The sequence below is a fragment of the Anoplopoma fimbria genome, chromosome 20 (genome assembly GCF_027596085.1).
Source record: "Anoplopoma fimbria isolate UVic2021 breed Golden Eagle Sablefish chromosome 20, Afim_UVic_2022, whole genome shotgun sequence".
NCBI classification, from domain to species: Eukaryota; Metazoa; Chordata; class Actinopteri; order Perciformes; family Anoplopomatidae; genus Anoplopoma; species Anoplopoma fimbria.
The window spans coordinates 26,848,411-26,872,675 of record NC_072468.1 but is presented as its reverse complement, the minus strand read 5'-3'; the positions used below and the strand labels follow the sequence as shown (position 1 = coordinate 26,872,675).

General features: G+C 37.4%; 1 protein-coding gene across 1 annotated transcript; it reads right to left on the bottom strand.

Moving 5' to 3' along the window:
• Positions 1–1,470: 1,470 nt before the first annotated feature.
• LOC129109004 (N-acetylglucosamine-1-phosphodiester alpha-N-acetylglucosaminidase-like) lies at positions 1,471–23,863 on the bottom strand. Its single transcript, XM_054620910.1, has 12 exons — positions 23,681–23,863; positions 20,020–20,225; positions 18,978–19,245; positions 15,103–15,242; positions 13,039–13,147; positions 10,872–11,000; positions 10,578–10,786; positions 9,765–9,812; positions 9,304–9,432; positions 9,094–9,225; positions 6,942–7,023; positions 1,471–3,390 (listed from the first exon to the last, which is right to left on the bottom strand). The coding sequence occupies exons 1-12, from the start codon at positions 23,833–23,835 to the stop codon at positions 3,147–3,149; spliced, it is 1,851 nt and encodes a 616-aa protein (XP_054476885.1). The 5' UTR covers positions 23,836–23,863; the 3' UTR covers positions 1,471–3,146.
• Between the last annotated feature and the right edge of the window lie 402 nt (positions 23,864–24,265).

Here is a 24,265-nt window from a genome sequence, read left to right as displayed (position 1 = left end):
TATACTGGTCTGGTCTTGGTCCTGTCTCAACCTCTTAAAGTCTTGGTCTTAACTCGGTCTAGATGCTCTCTAGTCTTGGCCTTGTCACGTTCTCAACGTCATAAAGTCTTGGCCTTGTCAGGGTCTCGATACACTCTGAACTTGGTCTTAGCTCGGTCTTGTCTTGGTCTTGTCTTGGTCTCAACCCTTCAAAGCCTGTCTTGTCTCAGTCTTGATATTCTCTGGTCTTGGTCTTAACTTGGTCTGGATACACTCTGGTCTTGGTCCTAACTCAGTCTCACCTTCCCTAGGTCTTGGTCTTGTCTCGGTTTCTACCCCTCAAAGTCTCTGTCTTGTCTTGGTCTTGATACTCTCTGGTCTTGGTCTTGTCTCGGTCTTGATACACTCTAAAGTTGGTCTTAACTCGGTCTTGCCTTGCCTTGGTCTTGGCTTGGTCTCAAACCCTAAAAACTATTGGTCTTAACTCGGTCTCGATGTACTCTGGACTTGGTCCTAACTCAGTCTCACCTTGCCTAGGTCATGGTCTTGTCTAATACCCCTCAAAGTCTCTGTCTTGTCTTGGTCTTGATACTCTCTGGTCTTGGTCTTAACTCGGTCTTGACTTGGTCTCAATCCCCAAAATCTTGGTCTTGTCTGGGTCTCAACTCCTCAAAGTCTTGGTCTTGATACACTCTGGTCTTGGTCACGACTTCGTCACCAAAGTCTTGGTCTTGACTCGGTCTAGATACATTCTGGTCTTGGTCTTGGTCATGGCTTGGACTCAACCCCTAAAAGTCTTGGTCTGTCTCAGCCTCATTTACTCTGTGCTCTTGGTCACAACTTCGTCTCCAAAGTCTTGGTCTAGACTCGGTCTAGATACACTCTGGTCTTGGTCTTGACTTGGTCTAGATACACTCTGGTCTTGGTCTTGACTTGGTCTAGATACACTCTGGTCTTGGTCTTGACTTGGTCTCAACCCCTCAAAGTCTTGGTCTTGTTTCGGACTCGATACAATGCGGTCTTGGTCATGACGGGTTAGTTGGTCTTGTGTTCAACACTCTGAACACACCTCAGTCTTCTTCAGCGGATCAGTTGACCTTGAGTTAAGTTTCTTTTTTACTGTTTCCAAGGTCAAGCATGTTTTGCTAACAATATCACTGATGTGGTACCATGCTAGGGCTTTCAGTATGCTACCATGCTAAATGCTAACATGCTAGCATGACACCTGTTAGCATGCCGACATGCTAAGTTAGCAATTTCCCACCCATAAATGAAGAGGATCTAAGGGTAGGAAGGCAATAGAAGGGAGCAATTTGGTTGCTTTTGGTTGTATAAAAATGGCAAAAGACTAAGATTTCATATTGTAAATTCTAAAAGTGGCCGTTTATCAAAATTGACTCCCTCATATCCAAAAAATCTGCCTCTGAGCCGAGCTAAGAAACCAGTGAATGCAAAAACAAATCAGAGAAAGATTCATCTTTTGGTGGTCAAAACTGAATCCTGAATTTAACGTTTATTTATATGTTTAAAACAGGAAAAAAAAAAACACCTGTAGATAAAACATGAGAAGTTTGGTGGCATTTACAAATGACATTATAAAGAACGACTTTCATAAAGAAATCTTGATGAAGTTCATATATTCGTGGCATCTTGAATAAAATTGTGCTTCTTTATTATTTTCTCTGATATAAATGTGCACATTTACCTCAGTCATTTTACATTCAGATGGAGATCAGTACATTTTGACAAAAACATCCAAAAATGATTTTGTTGATAATAAACTCTCAGTAGAAAACAACCCCTCAGTAACAGTTTGTTTTAAACGCCATGGTTGGAGTTCAAAGTTCATCCGTTTACGTGGCAACGAGTTGTAAACATCATGAAGTTCAACCTAGTCTGACTCTAAACTGAGCTTTACTGGGATCATGAAGCTGGTTTAGATAAAACTGTGATATTCAGCGAGTTGAATCAGTGGTACTCATATAGAATTAAATAATTAGCTGTATAAGGAATTAAATCAAGTTTATAAATAAGAGTAGGAACTATTATATAGGCCTCTTGGAAGAGATAGCAGTCATGCTTTAAAGTGTAGATGGAGTTTGTAGAAACAGACAGAAGTACCAGCACGAGAGCAAAGAAATGTACAGCTGTTGACGTATTTTAGAAACCTAAAAGAGTCAATTTCAGTTTAATTGTAGGCTATATTTAGAGTATTTTCACCTCTTTGTGACGGGGAACTGAAGCCGTTATCTATGCTTGCTTCAAAGACACCAGAGTCCATTGACAAAAATACGTATTTAACTTTGCAGAAGACATACGTTGCTGGTCTATTGCCTCCTCCATCTGTTGGGTGGTTTGTGTTGTTGTGTGACTTTGGTGTTTTAAATTGTTAGTTCAGATTCATGCAAATTCCATTTTTGTCAACGGAGTCTTGTGTCTCTGAAGAGAGCATAGATAACGGCTTCAGTTCCCTGTAAAAACGGGTTGTCTGAGAGCAAGGTAAAGAGGTGAAAAAACTTTTAATATAGTGTACACTTTAACAGATATGTTTGGCATTTTCAACTAGTTTTCAGAGAGTTTTGAGACATTTACCTTTTGTGACATGATTAACTAATTAAATAGAGCCATTATATCAATAAAAGTCCCTAAATGCAGCTTTAATTGCCATTAAACTCAGAATCTCCAATAAAATGATCATGGATGTTAAAGTAATTGTATTGATTGTAATGGACTACACTCTAAGTCTTACTTTAGCTCAAAGTTTAACAGTTTCCAAGTGGAGAAACTCGTCCTACCTGGAGCTGTGGTTGAGACCAGATTCCTGACAAATTGAAGTTTTGACCTCTTTTTCCTTTCATCATCCGATTTAAAAGGCCTCTGCTGTAAACGAGAACATGATAGCAAACATCTGACCAGCTGCCAGAAACAGTTTGATGTCCGCAAAATGAAAAAGAATGAAAAACTGTTGTGCTTCGTCCTTAAGCGTCCTTTTCATTCCAGCAAGATTGTCGCTTTGACACAATTAGAAGTTTAAATTAAGCAGAGAAACACTTTCAGTTTGATTCTCTTTTTGCAAAAACAGAGCGTCCTCAGGCGAAGTTTGTGATGTTGTGACTCTAGAAATGTGATTCATGGCGCTGTTAGATTGCTGCTGGACCTCCTGACGGCTACGACCTCCCCGAGTGTGTCGGAGACCAGATTTCATCCTGAGAGTCCGAGTCGTCCGCTCCAAAACCAGATTTCCCGGCGCCCGAAGCAGCTCCGTTGATGGGGTTCAGCGGAACGTAGGAGTAGTCTCGACGTTCGCGGACGGGAGTGGTAGACGATCCGCGACAGAACCGAACGAGGTGAAGCAGCAGACTGGCTGACAGCAGAGAGGCAAGAGTAAAGGTGATGACCAGCCAGGTACGCCTGAGGAGAGACGGACGAGGTTAGGCTGGTTCGGTTGAAGACGTCATATGCAAAGCTTCTATTGAGGTTCTATAAATGTGATTCATGGCGCTGTTAGATTGCTGCCCTGTTAATACAGGTGCGTGCCTCCATTTGTGTGTGGCAAGCAGGAGATAAGAGTTTGACCGCAGAGAAAATGTTGTTTTTGAAAGGCTAAACGCCAACTAATCCGGATGGAAGCAGAATATTTAGATCGATAAAAACATGTTGTGAATTTTCCAAATGATTACATCGATCTTTCTACAATAAACTTTTGGGATATACAACGCTCTAGATTTATTGGAAATGTTTATTTCACACAAACCGTAAACAATCCTGCACAGCCAATATAATCCTCTATTATGACATCTTAAAATTATTTGTTTTACGTGACAAAAGTCCAAAACCTAAAGATATTTAATTTACTGTCGCAAAATGTTGTTTTTCAAAGGCTAAACGACAACAAATATGAATGGAGGCAAACCATTTCACTAGATTAAAACACGTTGTCCAAAACTGCATGTTTTGGAAATGATAACATTGATATGTTTTCAATACATTTTTACTTTTGGAAAGTATCAAATTGTTCCGTTTTAGAAGTTGGATTGAGTAAACGTTCTGCTTTCTTTGCCTGAATAATAGCTGAAGCATTTAATTAAAAATAATTGTCAATGAAAATTTATTTTAATCGACTAAACTACTTTCAGCACTTCTGAAGTTTACAAATACAAACTAACTTATTAAGACTTTTTTTAAGACACTTTCCTTGTCTGAAGTCTTTGTGTTGCACATTTAATAACGCTGACTAGACACACAGTTAAAGATGTATAAGAGAAATCTAGCACATGCAATTTAATAAATCAGATTTCTGCAGAAAGCTGATTATAAAGTGTAAATGAATGTTTACGCACTGATTGTTAACAAATCAAGACAAACACTTGCGACCTACATCGATCATGCACGAGTCCATCGCATCTCTCAAGAGCAGAATTCACGTGTGAGCGCATTTGAAGCAATATATTCAATCTACAATTTGACAAACTGACTTTGCACATGAGCAACATACCTAGTTTTCTTTGTCTGAAAGTTAGAGAGGAGGAGAAACAGAAGACAAGAGGGAGACAGAGACAGAGTTGCTAATATACACCATTCAGGAAATACAGATACAAGGTTAAGAAAATGAAGTCAAATAAAGCGACCAAGTATGTGTTTCAAAATGCTATGCTATTGATCCAACTCATCATGTTAGATTAACCCACATTTTTGCTAATCTTTGGTTATTATTTTGCACATTGCACACATTCATAATATGTATTCAACTGCACATTCTTTAGTCAATATTTATAATCGTTTTAAAGGTGCAATGTTTAAGATGTGGCCAGAATTTTAGTTAAAACTACTCTACTTCTCTCTTGATTTATTCCCTCAGTAAACATTGTAAACATGAGTTTATGGTCTCAGTCTCTAGTTTCAAGTCTTCTTCAATACAGCATGATGTTCATTTAGTAAATGATGCTCCATTTAGAGTCAAACAGACCATAAAGCATATATACAGTCTGTGGGGTGTCCTTGTAAAAGCCTAAATTACTACAATCAACCACGGACACATTCAGCTGAAAGTCACCAGTTAACACGGTCACTTGTTAAACTGAAACACCTGCAGCTCTGAACGGACGTCATCCTGTAGAACTCGATTCTGACAACCGAACATGAAACAACCAGACATTTTTATTCTGGTAATTCAATGTTAAAAGCTTCTTACTCGTCTGGAGGGCTTAGGAAAAACGACACCCTTACTTTGACAACATGCTTATTTATTATGATGTCATCTGTAAAAAGATATATATAAAGGCATCAGGATCCAATTAAAAAATGGAGTACGGGTTACTGTATGAAGCTTGTGTTCATTTGGACTTTATTCTCATATTCTGGCGTTTTGTTTGGTTTATTTTGTCCTTCTCCATCAAACTGCCTCCCCCATCTTTAACCCTCTGCTGTCTCACCCCTTAAGTCTGCCTACAGCTGCTTTTCATTATAAATGTCTCCCTCTTATTGGTCCATTAAGGGTTAAAATCCTCCATCTGTGTCCCCCTTCAACAAAGAGCTTTCCAGTCACCATAGCAACGGCTAACAATTCCTAACTTGCATGTGAAAGGTGAGGAGGCTGATGAATGCGTCCCGTCGTCCTCGTTCACATGAAGAGGAGAGACGAGGAGACAAATTCAGTCTTTGTCTCACTGTGTTTTTTTTATTATTTCATTTAGTTTGACGCCGTTAATCAGAGCAGAAGAAGACAGAACTACTGCGTTCACGTTTATATCATTATTCCTTTTTGAATGTCTCACGTCAAACTGTGAAATTAAGCACGGCCGTTTGTGGTTTCTCATCACCTTGCCTCAAATAAATTTTAATAAAAGTTACTGAAAAATGCAAAATCTTACACTAAATAAAAGACAAAATCACCTAAGAAGTGACAAAATACTACTTTTGAAGAAAAATCACTTCCTTATATTAGTGAAATAAAGCTGATAATGAGCTTTCACAGCTATTTTTAAGATCTCTTTTATCTTGAAAGGCCTAAATACCACATCTTATTCAAGGAAATCTTACCAAATATTACACTTAATGAGACACGATCACCTAAGAAGTGACATTTCAGTGAGATATAGGGACTTTTTTTTTTTTACACAATGCATCTTGAATATCTCGTTAATTGAAAAATAAATACTACTTTTGAGCAAAAACACTAGTTAAATAAAACTGAAAATGAGCTTCACAACTAATTTCAAGATCTCTTTTATCTTGAAAGGCCTAAATATTACATCTTATTCCTATCTTGTCAAATATTACACTTAATAAAAGACACAATCACATAGAAAGTAACAATTCAGGGGGATTTAAGGGACCTGTTTTTACACAATGCATCTTGAATATCTCGTTAATTGAACACTAGTTAAATAAAACTGAAAATTTGCTTTCACAGCTAATTCAAGATCTCTTTTTATCTTGAAAGGCCTAAATATTACATTTTATCCAATAAATCTTGCCAGATATTACACACAATGCATCTTGAATATCTGATTTAGTGACAAAATACTACTTTTAAGCAAAAACACTAAATATAAATAACGCCTAAATATAACGTCTTATTCAAAGATATCTTACCAAACAGATTTGTTTTTCGGCTTATTACAAGCAAATACTAATTATTTTTGAAGTGTCCTTTTACCCCCAATTGTTGCTGGTTTAACTTGGAGCACCGGTGACAGAAAACAGACTAACGATGTGTGTTTTAGAGGTTTGAGGAGAAGATAAACTGATGTGACGATCTAACACCAAACATCTACATCTTTATATCTGTTAACCGTCGATTATGTGAAGAAAACTCATCATACTGAGAGCTACAACAGCAGCTGAACTGTGACTCGTTTCTGAAGGTGAATGTTTATTGAACAGACGTGAACGATGGACGGAGCCGAGGTGAAAAAGGTGAGAAGGTAAGAAGGTCACGTGACTCGACCTTTGACACTTACTCTGTCAGATGAGGCTGCACTCTGTGAGCGTCTTCATCTCGTCTCCAAAGTGTAAACATCTGTCCAGCCAGACACTGTCCAGCTGTGGAGGAGGAGGAGGAGAAGGAGAAAGAGAAGAAGAAGTAGAAGAAGAAGAAGAAAAAGAAGTAGAAGAAGAAGAAGAAAAATAAGAAGAAGTAGAAGAAGAAAGAAAAAGAAGTAAAGAAGAAGAAAAATAATAAGAAGAAAGAGGAGTAGAAGAAAAGAAGTAGAAGAAGTAGAAGAAAAAGAAGGAGAAGAAAAAGAAGAAGAAGAAGGAGAAGAAAAATAAGAAGAAGAAGAAGAAAAAGAAGAAGTAGAGGAAGAAGAAGAAGCAAAAGTAGAAGAAGAAGAAGAAAAAAGAAGAAGAAGAAATATTTTCATGAACCTTTGACGCAGTAAACAGGGATGAAAACATCAGATCATTATATAGTTTATATGAAGCACATGAAATAATGAAATAAGAACAAAAAAAGAAAGAAAGAGTCACAATAAGTATCTTTATGCTTACAAATGTAATATAAATATAAAATAAGTCATTTTTAACCAAATCCAATCTATTTCTAACTTCCCTGGGGTTAAATAATTAACATTCCCAACATATATATACACACAATTTCAACATTTGCTATAACCTATTCTATATGTGCAACAATGTGAATGCAACCATACAGTCCGGGTATATCTTATGGTTTTAGCTTTAATGTATTTACTTTTTACTGGATTAATACTTTATTATACTTTTTAACTGATTCTGTTCTTTCAAACTTTTGTTGATGACATTTAAAGCTTCATTCTAAAACCTCAGTAAGAGCTATGGAAGTGGAAAACAGACATCCGGTTCAGCTCTAAACACACAGCTGATTAAAGGAGTTTGACATTTTAAGTAAATGTCTCTCATATCTGTGAATGAAGTACGAAGCTGAAGTATTAATGAGCAGCTTTTGAAGTGCTGTTGGTCTCTAAACATCGGCTCCTCCACGGACTCGGCACAGACGAGGTTCTGTTAGATGTTCTCTAAAATCTTTGGTAGATTTTGTTCTGTTTGGAGCATCGTTCGTATCGACTCCACTGTCTCTTTGTGGAACAGAAAGAGGCGAACAGAATAAGAGTTTTGGGAGCTGATGTTCAGATGAGTCGGTACAGAGCTGCTCTGTTTGGACAGACGGCAACAAAAGACTGAACTGTTTTCACTTCTGCTCCGTTCAAACAGTCAGACATTTACTAAACGTGAGCACACACACACACACACACACTCACACACACACACACACACACACACACACACACACACACACACACACACACACACACACACACACACACACACACACACACACACACACTTTGGGACGTCACCCATTAGTTCCTTTATTTTGAAGGTCGCCATCTTGTTTTTTTTGCAACCAGTAGTGTTTAATTTATCTGTTAAGTTAATCTATTGATCTGTCTTTAGGACAATTTATATTAACATGTCAGCGGAGGGTTTTTTTCCTGGTTAAGGGCCTAAAAGTTTTTTTCACAGCGACATTACTGTTCAAAAAAGGAGAGATTGATGAGGCCGCCTCGAGAAAAAAGCACCCAACGTCTTTTTTTTCGAGCACTACGAGTTGAACTATTTTCAGAAAATGGAGGTAAAGGAACTGAAGCACATTTATGTTTCAACGTCCAGACTTTACACTGATCATGGCAGCAGTGATTGTAGCATGAAGCTCTTGTATTTTGGGATGCAGTGTGTTGTGTGATGAAAAATAAATGAACAAAGCTCCACTACATGTCATTTTAGAAAATACATAAGATAAGATCAGGGAAATTTGCAGGAAAACGAGATCAAAACAAGTATTATAAATAAGTAAATAAGTAATAACACAGTAAAGAATATTTAAAAAATCCACAATAACTAAAATATTATATAAACAGACAGAATAATTTTGGTATTGCACAGATTTATACTGTCAGACACGAGGAATAAAAGAAAAAACAAGGTCATCATGTAAACAAATAAACGTATTGTGTTTTCCTCTCCGTCTGCAAAACAAAGGTTGTAAATGTGTGTGTGTGTGTGTGTGTGTGTGTGTGTGTGTGTGTGTGTGTGTGTGTGTGTGTGTGTGTGTGTGTGTGTGTGTGTGTGTACCTCTGTGTAAGGTGTGGTTGGTCTCTCCTGGCAGTGTGCCGTTACAGCTTCCTGTCTGCGGGTCACATGGACACTGGTCGTCACAGCGACACTCCTCAGCGCAGGACGGCCCGTAGAAACCCAGAGGACACACTGACACACACACACGAATCAGCAGGTTCATCACTGAATACAGACGTGTGGTGCGACGTGGTGTAACCGCAGTTCTACCTTGTTCACATGTGTCGCCGTGGAAACCGGAGGGGCAGGCGCAGCGTCCGTTAACGGGGTCGCAGGAGCCGCCGTTGACACAGACGCAGGTTTGATTGCAGCCGTCGCCATAGAAACCCGATAGGCACTCTGTGAACGAGAGGAGGAAATGAATCATTAGAATAAGAGAGAGGCTGCAGCTACAGGATATTACTTTACAGGACAAAGATTTACATTTACAGGAGAATCAAATGTTCAGATGGACGTTATGATTGGTGTGAAATAATAATAATATATATTATTTTTTTATATGATTATATTTGTAGCGACTGTGAACTTGGTAAATGTCAGAGATTCTATTGAAATGAAGAGACATACATAACACATCATTGGCAAAATGTTGCTGTTTTAAATGTGTGTGTGTGTGTGTGTGTGTGTGTGTGTGTGTGTGTGTGTGTGTGTGTGTGTGTGTGTGTGTGTACCTTGGCTGCAGTTGTTTCCTCTCCATCCAGCATCACAAACACAACCATCTACAACAGAAACAAAAATACATAAAACACTAAGACACAACCAGCCGATGGAAGAAGAACTCAGATGTTTTGAGTAAAGAAAAGTTTTCTGAAATGTTATTTTTAAATATGCAAATGAGGCGTTACCGTATTAAATATGTGCTCATTTACATACATTTCCAGAGCATAAATCTGAGCATTGGATAAAGCCAGGTTCTAAATGATTGTTTTATTTTGTTGACATATTAGAGTCAAAGGTTTCTACAGAGGGAACATACAGTATGATATCTCTTTGGATAACTTCATAAATCAGAAAACACTGTCAACAGACACACTTTTCTCCATGTTTTTAGTACTAAATGTTGTATAAATCAGGCTATGAATGACATATGAACAAACCCCTCTGTAGAAACCTTCAGAATATAGAGAGGAATGAAACTGTAAAGTTTGGTGTATGTAAGAGCTACTGAAGTGGAGATTTATGGATCAGAGTCTGAGAAAAAACTCATTTTAAAGATATGTTTAGTTAAATGACAGACATGTTGAAGACACTACAGGTGAATAGGGTAAAAAAAACAACTAATAGATATCAACATGAAACTTCACCAGCTGATTACTGACATTAAGATGATTATTTTTTGTATTGTAAGTTTTCTGAAATGTTATGTTTAAATATGCAAATGAGGGATTATCTAATGGCAATTTGGGTGAATTTAGGAGAAATCTACAGACGCAAACAGACAAAGTAGTAAAATAAATGTTTTTTTCCCACTAGTCCACACTTACCGGCGGTGCAGACGCCATGGCGACCACAGGCCGGCGGCTGACACACCAGAGAGTCACAGTCTTCGCCCGTCCAGCCCCCCCGACACTGACAGCGTCCGTCCACACAGTCTCCGTGTCCGCTGCAGTCCGCCGCCGGCTGGCAGCGCCGCTGGTGGACGCACAGGACGGTGGAGACGCGCCGAGCACAGCGCCACCTGCTGTCCAATTCACTGAGAGGAGGCGGAGTCAGAGATTAGTGTATTATCTTATATTAGAGATAGTTTAATGATATGTATGAAGGGATGATTGTCTCACCAGTGATCAGACGGGTAGCTGGCCAACGAGCCTCCAGCCACGTAGGTGGAGGACCCGCCTCCGTCCAGATTGATGGCGTTGACGACGCCGTAGCTCTTCAGAGACTCGGCTACTTCCCACAGAGTCATACTGAACAGACACACAACAAGACAGGAAGCACACACACGGAAATGGAAAAGATTATAATTCTTTTGTAGCCCTTTTTGTTTTGCTTTGTGGTTGTTTACTATCTCTGTGATCATTTTGTCTCTCTCTGTCTATTTGTTTTGTCTCTTCGTGGTTGTTTTTATTGTCTTTCTAGTTGTTTTTTGTGTCTAAGTGGTCATTTTGTGTCTCTTTGTTGTTGTTTTTGTTTTAGTGGTCATTTTGTGTCTCTCTGTAGTTGTTTTGTGTCTCTTTGTAGTTGTTTTATTGTCTTTGAAGTAGTTGTTTGTGTCTTAGTGGTTATTTTGTGTCTTTCTAGTTGTTGTTTTGGTGTGTCTCTTCTAGTTGTTTTCTGGTTTTTGTGTCTTAGTGGTCATTTTGTGTCTCCTTGTACCTGTTTTGTGTCTCTTTGTGGTTGTTTTATTGTCTTTTTAGTAGTTTTTTGTGTCTTAGTGGTCATTTTGTGTCTCTTTGTGGTTGTTTTATTGTCTTTGTAGTATTTTTTGTGTCTTAGTGGTCATTTTGTGTCTTTTGTAGTTGTTTTTGTGTCTTAGTGGTCATTTTGTGTCTTTGTGTTGTTTTCTTTGTTTTGTGTCTTAGTGGTTCCTTTTTTTGTGTCTCTTTGTGGTTGTTTTATTGTCTTTTTTGTTGTTTTGTGTTGATTAGTGGTCATTTTGAGTCTCTTCATGGTCGGTACATGTCTCATTAAGTGACATTTTGTAGGTGAAGGCCAGTGGGCCCCCCTCCAATAATCCATCTATGGATAAATGTATTGAATAAATCTTTCTTAGATAGCAAGAGTGAGACAGAGATGAAGGACTGATGCTGGTGGAGGTGAAGGAGACAAAGCAGAAGATGGAGGAGGGTGACAGAGAATCAAAACACCCTGATGGTAAAAGTGATGAATGTTTGGGCAGTAAAAAGACATTTTTTACCTCTGACAGAGTTGATTTGTGAGGTGAACTAATTCACTAACAGGCTCCCGTCACCTCGACCCACTAAGATCTCTCCTCCAATCGAATGTATTGATCCGACTCTCCTGCGACCCCCTGAAGATTAATGTGATGCTGTTGATGATCTGACCTCGGAGAGCACGACAGGCTGACGTGTCTGAACATCTCAACTCAATATCAGGCCGCTCAATGAACCACGTAGAAGGCAGCTCGGACCAAACAACGACCTCCCGTCTCTCATGAATAACAGCAGCCTGGCCTCTGACACCAGCTCACCAGTCGCCAATTAACACGTACACAGAATACTTCAACTGGTTTTATGGCCGCAACTAAAATATTAAATATCCTATATGTAATTTAGGGTTGTAGTTTTCTCAAAAAAGACAAATTCTGAGGTTTAATATCAGAAAACCTGACAAAACGCCCTGAAAGTGCATTATATAAATAAACGGATAAATTGCTCCTCGAGGGAATGTTTTCACCTGCTACATGACTTTAAATAATTCTGTGCAACCATTTAAAAACAGAAACAAAAACTGTAGTCCCATGTGCCAGAAAACTAAATGTTTTGATCCGTTTTTGGGGTCTTTTGCATGTCTTCACCCAGGGGCTCCATGTCTAATCAGTTTACTAAAGGGGACACCACTAACTAGCTCTGACTTTCCGAGGACAGTGTTTCAACGCCGCCATTGATGCAATAAGTGTCACATCCATCTTCATCTTCAGTATCTTTTGTAAACGCGGAAGGAAGATGTTTTCCTTGTGCCTTTGTAGGAGGTTTTGTAGGAAGATGTTTTGTTTGTCTGTGGTGTTTCTTTCATCGCTGCAGTGAGAGTGCAAACAGTTTGTTTCTGTTCCTCTACATTTGGTTCAGTCATACAAAATCAAACTCTGCATATTTAATTCCCACATGGGGGCACTTTTGTATCGACTCAAAGGCCTGTGAGTCACTTTATGTTAATGGAATAAATTATCATACGTTTCCTCTGCAGAGGGAGACCGACTCTTTCATCAAATCACTGACAAAAACATGACTTCCTTTTCATTCATCTAACTGAGCAGATAGTTACCCTCTTACTCTCGTCTGTCCGTCAATGTGAAACAGGATCAGGTTGCCCTCGGCGTCGTGGCCTACCGCCGTCCTCGCCGACACCACGTCCACAAATGTGCGGAGCTCCCCTGTGAAGGTGCAGAAACAAGCTGGAATCAGATGAACTTACTGTGGGCTGACAAACCGCAGTTCAAACCCAGACTAACTCAATATTTAGAGCTGAGTTGCACCGTTGTGGTTCAATAATGATGGAGGGTCACGGACGGAATTCATCATTCAAGTCATGCAAATCAATCATGCAACACAGGGGGGGGAGGCCACTAAATGAAAGTTTGATTAATTTGAATCTTCGGCATCTGAATCAATACTGTTTTTGTATCTGTTGAAATAGTTATTGTTGAAGGAAAGAAGCAAAGCAGCAGATTCCAAACATTTCAACGGAAGAGTACATCTTGTATATTTGGCCGTCGCCATCTTAGATTTTCAACCAGTGAACAGGAAGTGACCATATATGGACTGAGGAGGAGTGACGTAGAGACGCCGTATACGTCTCTGGTGTAGCCCCGCCCTAAAGCATCCCCTGCTTTATGGTCTGTTTGACTCTAAATGGAGCATCATTTACTAAATGAACATCATGCTGTATTGAAGAAGACTTGAAACTAGAGATTGAGACCATAAACTCATGTTTACAATGTTTACTGAGGGAATAAATCAAGAGAGAAGTAGAGTCATTTTCTCATAGACTTCTATACAACCAGAGGAGTCGCCCCCTGGTGGACAGGAGAGAGAATGACGTGAAAATGGGAAACACTCATTTAGACCTGGTTATGATAATAATAATGTGGCTGTTGACAGACTGTCTGTACAGAGTTTTATACGGCGGCCATGAGGCTATAAAAAGCTGTGGTCGAGATTCATCACTATGTAAACAATGACAGATCAGTTCTGGGAAAAACTCATCCTTTGTTTATTTTATGTGTGTGTAAAATAATAAAGAGCATAATGCAGTTAAATAATAATTGGACGTGAACTCTGGATCCACCTGTTCGTCAAACACGGCGGTGGTTTTGGTGGCGTGATGGAGAGAGAGACGAGTTCTGTGTGTTATACAAACATGAGAGACAAGGTTACGCTTCATTACTGCTGAGTAATGAGGTGAAGCTGAGGTGAAACTTTGATCTGTTGAACTGACAATCATGGGAAACCTTGATTCTCTCTGGAAAGATGATGTTTATCGACCAACTGTTTCTGTCACCATGGCAACTTGTGCCCTGAAACGTTAACTTTGATCTTAAAGAGACAGTTGTCGTGTTGTATATGGGACTTTTCCAGAGTCAGTGTTTTACTACAGTAAATAGAGTCTGTTATACTTTTAAATGGAGCAAAGTTTTCACATAAAGTAGATGAGGGCTGCAGCTAATGAATGTTTCAAATTTTGATTAATCTGCACATTATTTTCTCGTTTATTCCATTTCTATTATTTCCCACAAAATCACCCCAAAAAATGTTGAAAAATTCCCCATTTCCCAGAGCCAAAACAAATACACTTTCTTTGCTTTGTCACACCGCCCGTCCAGATTATGCAAATATTTAAATTCTATCATTTATGACAAGTAAAAGCAGTAAAAGTCCATATTTGAGAAGCCAGAACCACTGAATTTTCTGGCAATTTGACTAAATGAAAATAACTAGAACATCTAAACATTTATCAGAATAGTTGCAGATTAATATTATTTTAATCGTCTAATTATTGCGTCTCAGAGAGGACTCGTACTTTTGTTATTTTAGGAGACAGTTTCTCAATTTGTCTCTTTACTGAAAACAGACGCCGAACTTGAACCTAAACTTTAAATAAATAGTCGTGACGTTTAGCAGCGTGGTTGTATGAGGTTCTTCTCCAAAGTCGGAGCAAAACAATGTACTGCTGTGGACGGGCCAGATTTCAGATTTTTTCTGATTAATTCTTCCTCTTTTGTTAAACAGGGTCGGCTTCTGTCGTGTTTAAATTGACAGAAAATATGCCGATTCTAACTGACAGGAAGTAGTTTTATTCTTCACCCTGTAAATATGTAAATGAACGTACCCGTCTCCTGAGTCGCGCCACACTCGGCCTCCAGGCTCTCGTTGATGTAAACTTCTCCGTTCCTCAGCATCCAAATGACACCGCTGACCAGCTGGACGAACGGGTTGGACTGGTCCAAAACGTCGTCCTGGGACAAATACCTGGAGGGACGACGAGGGGAGACAGATAATCAGGACATCAACATGTATGACTGTTTATCATGAATTTATGTTTCTAGAGCAGGCGGAAACCTCCAGTTCTGTCGAGTGAAATCAAAGCTTCATGTTTTTAACCTGCATTCTCTCTCCTGTCCACCAGGGGGCGACTCCTCTGGTTGTATAGAAGTCTATGAGAAAATGACTCTACTTCTCTCTTGATTTATTCCCTCAGTAAACATTGTAAACATGAGTTTATGGTCTCAATCTCTAGTTTCAAGTCTTCTTCAATACAGCATGATGTTCATTTAGTAAATGATGCTCCATTTAGAGTCAAACAGACCATAAAGCAGGGGATGCTTTAGGGCGTATTCTGAAATAGCAGAATTACAATGTGAAAAATCTATCGTCTCTATATAAGAAGTGGACGTAATGTCTGAACTAAAGCTTTGTTTATACTCTGCATTATTCTCCCAAACATCAGAGGACGTACAAACTAAATTAACTGTAAAAAAAACTCATAGATATGAACATAGACTGTAGGTGGAACCAACAAAACACCATAAACCTCCACAATGACCAGGAGGGATTGTAATGATCTGGAAACTCATATCTCATATCCATGGACTACTTTAATGCCTTTATACAATACTGAAAGAAAGAAGTCAATTACCACATGCATTATAAAGAAACAAAGGTTGAATATCAAGTAAACTATTTGATTTGGCTGCAAAATATTTACTCAAATGTAGATTTTTAACAGCTCCTGTTTCTGAAGCATCTAAAAACTAATTCACCTTTTCTGTATTTCATCCCTAGACATGTAAATAATGTTTTATCAGAAAACTATTTTGTATTTCTGGCACCAGCTTTACTACGGCGAGTTTAAACTAAGCTTAAGTTTCATTAAATCCGATCTGATATTTGTTGAAATGTTTCACATTAAACCCAAACATTTCTAACTTCATGGTGCTCTAGAGAGAAAAAAAATCTTTGATTCATCGTCTGTTAAGAACAAGCATCCGACCCACTGAGCATTTTTTATATATTTAAAGTATTATTATATTATATATTATTAACAGTATTAAAGAATAATTAAATGGCATAAAAATAGCAACAAAGACAACTGCTGAATGAATGAACATGTAAATTCTTCCTGTGACTCAGAGGACTTCAATTATGAATAAAAACACATTATTAACTAAATGTTCTGCCATGTTTATGCCTTAAATCTATTTTAAATCAGCTCCGTGTCTCTCGTTCTGAGGACTTTAACCCAAAATCCATTTGTTTAAACGGACAGCTGGCGTGAAGCCACAGGTTCAGTTACATCACGCTGACCGCCGTGACGATCTGGTTCATTTTTACTGCTATAACGTTACCTCGACTCAGGCGGAGGAATCACCTCACCTTAAATTACCTCACCTTAAATTACCTCACCTTAAATTACCTCACCTTAAATTACCTCACCTTAAATTACCTCACCTTAAATTACCACCCTGTGTTTCTGTTCCACATGCAACATAACTGCTATTCCAATGTGTGTTTTTATCAATAAAGTTTTAAAATCAGTCCTGGTCTCCCATCACTTAACTTAACCGACTCTATATTTAAGTAACCAGATGTTTTTACAGCGGGATGGTTTTGTGAATCATCACAACAGGAGGAAATAATAACAGAACAATGATGGTTGCTTCATTGTAGTCGAAGACACTGACACAGCTAAACGGGGTGCAGCTATTAATCATGTTTTGATATAATAATTATTTTTTAAATTTGTTTTTAATTCAGCTTTTTGAACCTTAAAGTCTGCCTGCGGGATGGAAAAGCATGTTACCCATTATTATCATTAACATTTGTTATTACTATTATTGTTAATATAAATATTATTATTATAATTACATTACTATTATCGTTATTAATAATGTTATTTAACTTAGCATTACTCATTCAATTATTGTAGGCATTAATATTATTAGTATTATTACATTACTATTATTATTGTTATTAATAATGTTATTATTTAAATTATTATTACTCATTATGTTATTGAAGGCATTGATATTATTATTATTAATATTAATATTATTATTAGTAGAATTACTAGTATTATAATTGTTATTATTCTCATTATTATTAGTCTCATTAGTATTACTATAACTATTAGCATTAGTATGATTATTATTAGCATCATTATGATTATTATTATTATTGTTTTTACCATAAAGCATCAACTTATTATTTATGTCTTGCAGAATGCGTGATGAAATGTGATAAAAACACCCTCAGATATTGACACTTAGAAGTTAACTCTTACTTTATTATTTACATGGTGAAACGAGTTTGATCTCAGCAGAACAAAGCTGCAGTTTGATGCGTTGTTTATTTGTGACGAGCTCTATGAGACATTAATGAAGATATTGTTTCCACAAAGAATCACTGCTGTTGATCTGTAGGTTTAGATAAAGACAACATTGGTAAAAGTTTGATTTCCACAAATGAAAACACATCTGAATCAGGGTAAATGGCTCACTTTTACCAGGAAGTGTAAATAAAGCACATGAAGCAATATTCCTCAAATTAGAGGTTGAGGTTTGTTATTAACTCGACTGAAAACAAATAATCGTTTGTATCGAGCGTTTGGTTTGAGGCGTATAAATGTTTATTTTATCTTATTTGAGCTTCTGTTGCATCATGAAGGCATTCTAGAGATTTCTGACCACAAACAAACAAGGTAAATTTACCTTTTCATGGTTTAATGTGAGGACACGTGTGTTTGTTTGTGTGTGTGGTGGGAGAGTGTTGACCTCGTAGTGGCGTTAAAAATATCCCGTTATATCTTTGGGGAGGATTTAAAGATTTATATGTGTTGGTGAATCTTTAGGGAGCAGTATTTAAGAAGAATATGCATGTTGTTGACATATTAGAGTCAAAGTATTTTACAGAGGGAGATTTGGAGAATATCTTTGTATCACTATAAATCAGAAAATACTGTCAACAGCCATAGAAAATTAATTTTCACCATGTTTTTAGTAATAAATGTTGTATAAATCAGGCTATGAATGACATATGAACAAACCCCTCTGTAGAAACCTTCAGAATATAGAGAGGAATGAAACTGTAAAGTTTGGTGTATGTAAGAGCTACTGAAGTGGAGATTTATGGATCAGAGTCTGAGAAAAAACTCATTTTAAAGATATGTTTAGTTAAATGACATACATGTTGAAGACACTACAGGTGAATAGGGTAAAAAAATAAAATAATAGATATCAACATGAAACTTCACCAGTTGATTACTGATATTAAGAGTATTGTTTTTTGTATTACAAGTTTTCTGAAATGTTATGTTTAAATATGCAAATGAGGCATTATCTAATGGTAACTTTTGGTGAATTTAGGAGAAATCTACAGACACAAATAGAGAAAGTAGTGAAACAAATGTTTTCTTTCCTCTAGTCTGAAAGAAGACGTGTCATGGAAGAGAAATAGACTTAATAAAAGGCAATAAAGTCGTCCATGACTGAGATATGAGTTGACAGATGAGTACAATCCCTCCACGGCTTTATGGAAGTTGGTTTATGGTTACAGTCGTTGTTTTTCTGATTCCTTACAGTTGAATTTGTTTGTACGTCTTCTGTTGTTTCAGAGAATATTGCAATGAAAAGTTAATGCTCGGTGCTCAATCAGATCATATAAACATGTTTTTTTGTCAGTAAGACAGGTCATATCCGTCTCTCTTACCCAAACACCAGGCTGCCGTCCTTCCTGATGCCAAACTGGGCGTTCTGCACCCCCCCGCTGTCCCTCACCAGCCGGCCGTCGCTCATCACGTTGCCCAGACACTCGCCTGTCTTGGTGTTGAAGAAGCCGGCGTTCTGAGCGTACAGACAGCCGGCGGCGGCGGCCGTCTCCTCCACCGTGGCCCTCTGGTTCATCTCGCAGCCGCCAGGCCCGCCGGGCTCCAACACCGACACCGTCCTCAGGGGGTCGTGGACCACCGTCACGTGACCTGGAGGGAAAGACGAGACGTTTCAGGGACACGAAGTAAAACCGGAACAGAAGAGAATCAGAAGTAGTGGTGTAACGGACCAATGAGGATCCTCCTCACAGCTCTTCATCATGTGAACCTCACATTAATTACTCAGTTTACCGTTAACCATCACAGTGTAAATAAAGTTTTACTGATGATCGTTATCCTCCAATATTCAGTAAAATATGAGATCAGGACGTCATTTATGCTTTTCTAGTCTCTGATCTCTGATTATGTTACATTGTAAACAACCAATCTGTGTTTAAACCAACAGGAGAGCTAGTAACGTTAGCAGCACGGAGGTTCAGTTCAGTTACATTATGATGCGTTCAGGCTCTGTTCAATGAAAATGAATATTGGGCGAAGGTAAGTTATATCTTTTCCTTCCTTATAATTTGAATTGTGTGTTTTTATGAATTAAAAAAACAGTAAAAGTATAACATTTAGAATTTTTGATGGTTTCTTTTTTCTTTTGTGCTGATCCGATCTGAACCCTGAGTTTAATGATCCGTTGCTCCTCTAATCAGAATATAAATAACGTGTTGTCCCTAAAAGTATTGACTTCTCATCATATGTCTCCAATAAATACTTTTTATGTGAGTTTGCATAAATGTTGAAGAGGTCAGGGAGTAAATAAACACAGACGGATCAATAAATCAGAGGTTGGTCAAACAAAGGTTCAGATCCAGAGTCAAACAAAAGATCAAACCAGTTCACCGGGTCAATAGAGTGGTTTAATCCTCCGTGACTGACCGTAAACCTGTCTGGAGCTTTTCAGCACGTCGGACACAAACACCGTGGACTCGGCCACCGGTAGGCCGCCGCGGCCGCCGGAGGGTCGGCTCTCGTGGGTGACGTTTCCGTGAATGGCGGGCTGGCAGTCTCTGACGTAGCGGTGGGAGTGGGCGGGGCCATGACCGTGGGCGTACGGCAGCAGGACGTCATCGTCCAGAGAGAGTCTACGAGGAGAGGAGGAGACGAAGTGAAACTAAAGATGATGGAGAAACATTTATTTAAAGATGGACAGTTTGTCTGTGTGTGTGTGTGTGTGTGTGTGTGTGTGTGTGTGTGTGTGTGTGTGTGTGTGTAGTATAGCTTCTTTAGTTGATAGATGTCTAAGAAGACTTTTGTTGTTGTTGTTGTCTTGGCATATTTTTAATAAAAGAAAATAAACCCAGATTGTTTAAAAGAAACACTTCCTTATAAACAGTTTTTCACCTTTATTTGTTATGTTTAACACTTTACAATAAGTCAGGTCCTCTCGCAGCAAACACAGCAACATTTTAAAACAATATTTTTGGGGATTAAGCACAAGTCTGTCAATAGTAATGCAGGAACAATTAATCATTTTTTGCACATGATTGACACACTGATTATTTTGTTTCCAGCTGCAAATTTGAGGATTTCCTGGGCAATTTTGTGACATTTTCATGGATTTAGTGATTAATCACAAAAATAATCAACAGATTAATTACCTGCTGCAAAGCAATCTTTTTAAAAGGACTAACTGGTTCAGGTACAAAGTGTAAAGGGTAAAGGTATTTTTGTAATCTGATTATCGACGATACTTCTGTACATTTGAATTTCTTCTCTTAAACTGTGGATCTCAAAATCAAAACATACACCAGTTTAATCTTAATTCACTCAATAATTTTGCTTTTAACAGGTAAAACACCCCAAAATAACACACCAGCGTGTTCCTCATCTTCAGATCTCAGAGAGACCTTCAGTATCTGCTGACTCACTGTGAAAAAGAAACAACATTCCCACAAATCCTACAGAGCTCTCACAAATACAGGCTGAACTCAGATCTTCTGATTGGTGCTGTAAAAAGTAAAAACAAGTTTTCAGAGAGTCGATAAGTAACGACTGTGACGTTTATCGGGTTTCATCACTCAGAGGAATGTTTTCCAGGAGCCTGAGCTGTGGTTTCCCTCCAGCAAAAACAATTTTGTGCTCCATCTAGTTTTTATGAAAGTTTCTTAACAATTCACTTACATTCTTACCCCAGACTCTCTCTTTTTGTTTGTGCTGCTATTGGACTACTTGTCTGTGACGCGTAAACAACAATGTTAAATAATGACAATAAATGTCGTTCTCTGCAACACACCTACTGTTAATTAGTTACAAAGGTCAAAGTGCATCGCTCTGAGAAAACCAGTTTACATGTCGATCCAGGAAATGAAGATATTGAGGTGATGTTTACTCGACTAGATTAAGAAGCATGTCTTTTTCTAACAATCTGAATTATGTCAACAACTTCCCAATACTGAATGATTTGTACTTTGTTGTTGCCACACGGACCAAAGGTGTTAAAGCACTTTTGTAAATGCAGTCAATTCACCAAAAACAAGGTCAGGCGGAGGTCATTACAGGGGTGTGTGTGTTGGTGGGAGACAGCTGTGATGCAACCGCAATGTCAGAGTGCAGCATGACACGGCTGCTTTACAGGCCAAGATCACGTATGTTACACACAAAAAACAGCTTCCTGTCACTCCATTTCACCTCTGTGTTCTTCTTGTTTTTGTCTTAGATTGCAGCATAATTTTGTCTTTACTCCATGTTTCTATTTATCATAATTATCCCTCTTTTATTTGCTTTGCATGTGTTGTTTTTTGAGCCTCTTAATAGTCCTTGAAAATGCGGTTTAACGGTGTCCTGAATGATGTTTCTACTTATATTAACGTTCTCTCTTTTCTACATGTTTATAAATGCTTATTAATGCATATATTCTGTTTTTAGGGGTGACTTTGTAACATCTGTTCAGGGACTACAGGTGAAAAATAGCTATTTCTCAACCAAATAAACCAATAAAATAAATTAGTTCAGATAACATTTATTGGTTGTTTTGACTTTTGGCATTTTTTGTTCTGAATAAAACGTTTTTTGTCTCACAAAACAGATGTCACAGAGTTACTTTCAGCTCGTAGCAACTAGAGAGAAAACAAAACTGATACTGGTCCAATACTGACTGAAAATAGATACCATTATTTAAATAAATAAGAATGAGTACATTTATTTAGTGCCTTTTGTTTTGCAAAGTTTAGTCAAGCGGGTTGTTGCCGTACACATAAAATAAATATTCAAGTCAGGCAGTAATGTAAAGCCGTAGATGGCAAATATAATAAACACACTCATCACATATGTTTTTTGTTGTCTGAAATAGTTAATCTACCCTTAAAGTTAATGTTTTTAGTTCATAAATGTGTAATATTTTATGTTTTTTTTGTTGTTTTTATGATCGGTTAACAGATAAGTTCACAGAAACTAGACATGTTGATGATTTGTATTGAACCTCATCATCAACCTGTTTGCATTTCTATGATCCTCACAGTTAACTCTTTATTTTTTGATAAAAAAACTTTGATACCTGTTCACATCTCTGGCAGTGTGTACATTGTTGTTTTTTTTGCATTTTACTGATAATCTTTATAGTTATATTTGCACCCTTATATACAGTACCAGTCAAAGGTTTGGACACACCTTCTCATTCAACTACTTTGAAGAATCTAAAATATAAAACATATTCTGGTTTGTTGAGCATTTGTTTGTTTACCACATAATTCCATATGTGTTCCTTCATAGTTTGGATGTCTTCAATATTAATCTACAATGTAGAAAAAAATAAAATAAAAATAAAGAAAAAACATTGAATGAGAAGGTGTGTCCAAACTTTTGACTGGTACTGTGTATATATATATATATTTTTTTTTTTATTTTACACATATATATATATATATATATTTTTTTTTTTTATATATATATATATATTTTTTTCTTTTTTTGCATATATATATATATATATATATTTTTTTTTTTTTACACATATATATATATAAATATATTTTTTTTTTTACATATATATATATATATATATTTTATATATATAAAAAATATAGTTCTATTTGCACCCTTATGTATTTTTAATATAAAAACATAAAACAAAATACTACATACTAAAAAAAAAATAAATATAAAAAAAAATATAAATTTAAATTTAAAAAAATAATATAAAAAAAATATATATTTAAATAATAATAATATATATATAAATAAATAATAAATGAATAGTTTATTATTCTGGAGGCTGTCAGTGTAACTGCGGTCCGTCGGCGCCATCTTGTGTCCAACACGTGGAGCTGCAGCAGAGATTCTGTTTCTCTACAAATTAAACCAAAACGTGACGAAAAGTTTGTTCTAAACGTTTGACATCAGCTTCTAAAGCCTCCAAAGCCTCTAAAGTCTCTAAAGTCTCCACAACGCAGCAGCATTAAGACAGAACCGCTAGTTCTGAGACACGACGACGTCTACACGGACTTGTTTACATCTCTGAGCTAGGCTAACGGCTAACGGCTAACGGCTAACAGGCTAGCATTAGCGGCTAGCGCAAACATGTGGAACCCGGAAGTCTTACCGGGGGTCTTTGGCCCCGGACGGCCGGACGCAGAGCCACACGAGCAGCCACACAACCGGGCGTCTCACCGCCGCTGCTGCCATGTGAGGAAGGAGGCAGCCGGGCTGAAAGAGTCCCCGCACCTCCCGCTGGTCCCCGCAACACCCAGCTAGCATCAGCTAGCATCCCGAAGCTAACGCAGGAGGACGCGCCGCTTCCGGTCACGTTACAAAATAAAAGCCCGACGGTTTCAGATTATTAATTAATACATTTATTGGAAAAAATATACCATTTATTGGACTAAAAATATAATTTTATTGGACTAAAAATATAATTTTATTGGACTAAAAATATAATTTTGGACTAAAAATATAATTTTGACTAAAAATATAATTTTATTGGACTAAAAATATAATTTTATTGGACTAAAAATATAATTTTGACTAAAAATATAATTTTATAATTTTGACTTAAAAATGACTAAAAATATAATTTTATTGACTAAAATGGAATTTGGATTTGCCATTTTATTGGACTAAAAATATAATTGGACATTTTATTGGACTAAAAATATAATTTTATTGGACTAAAAATATAATTTTGACT

Coding starts and splice junctions, on each gene's coding strand:
- LOC129109004 (XM_054620910.1), bottom strand. CDS start 23,835: ATGCTAGCTGGGTGTTGCGGGGACCAGCGGGAGGTGCGGGGACTCTTT. Junction 9,226..9,303: donor CGGCGACACATGTGAACAAG/GTAGAACTGCGG, acceptor TGTGTGTGTCAG/TGTGTCCTCTGGGTTTCTAC. Junction 3,391..6,941: donor GTGCAGCCTCATCTGACAGA/GTAAGTGTCAAA, acceptor GTCTCTCCTCAG/GCGTACCTGGCTGGTCATCA.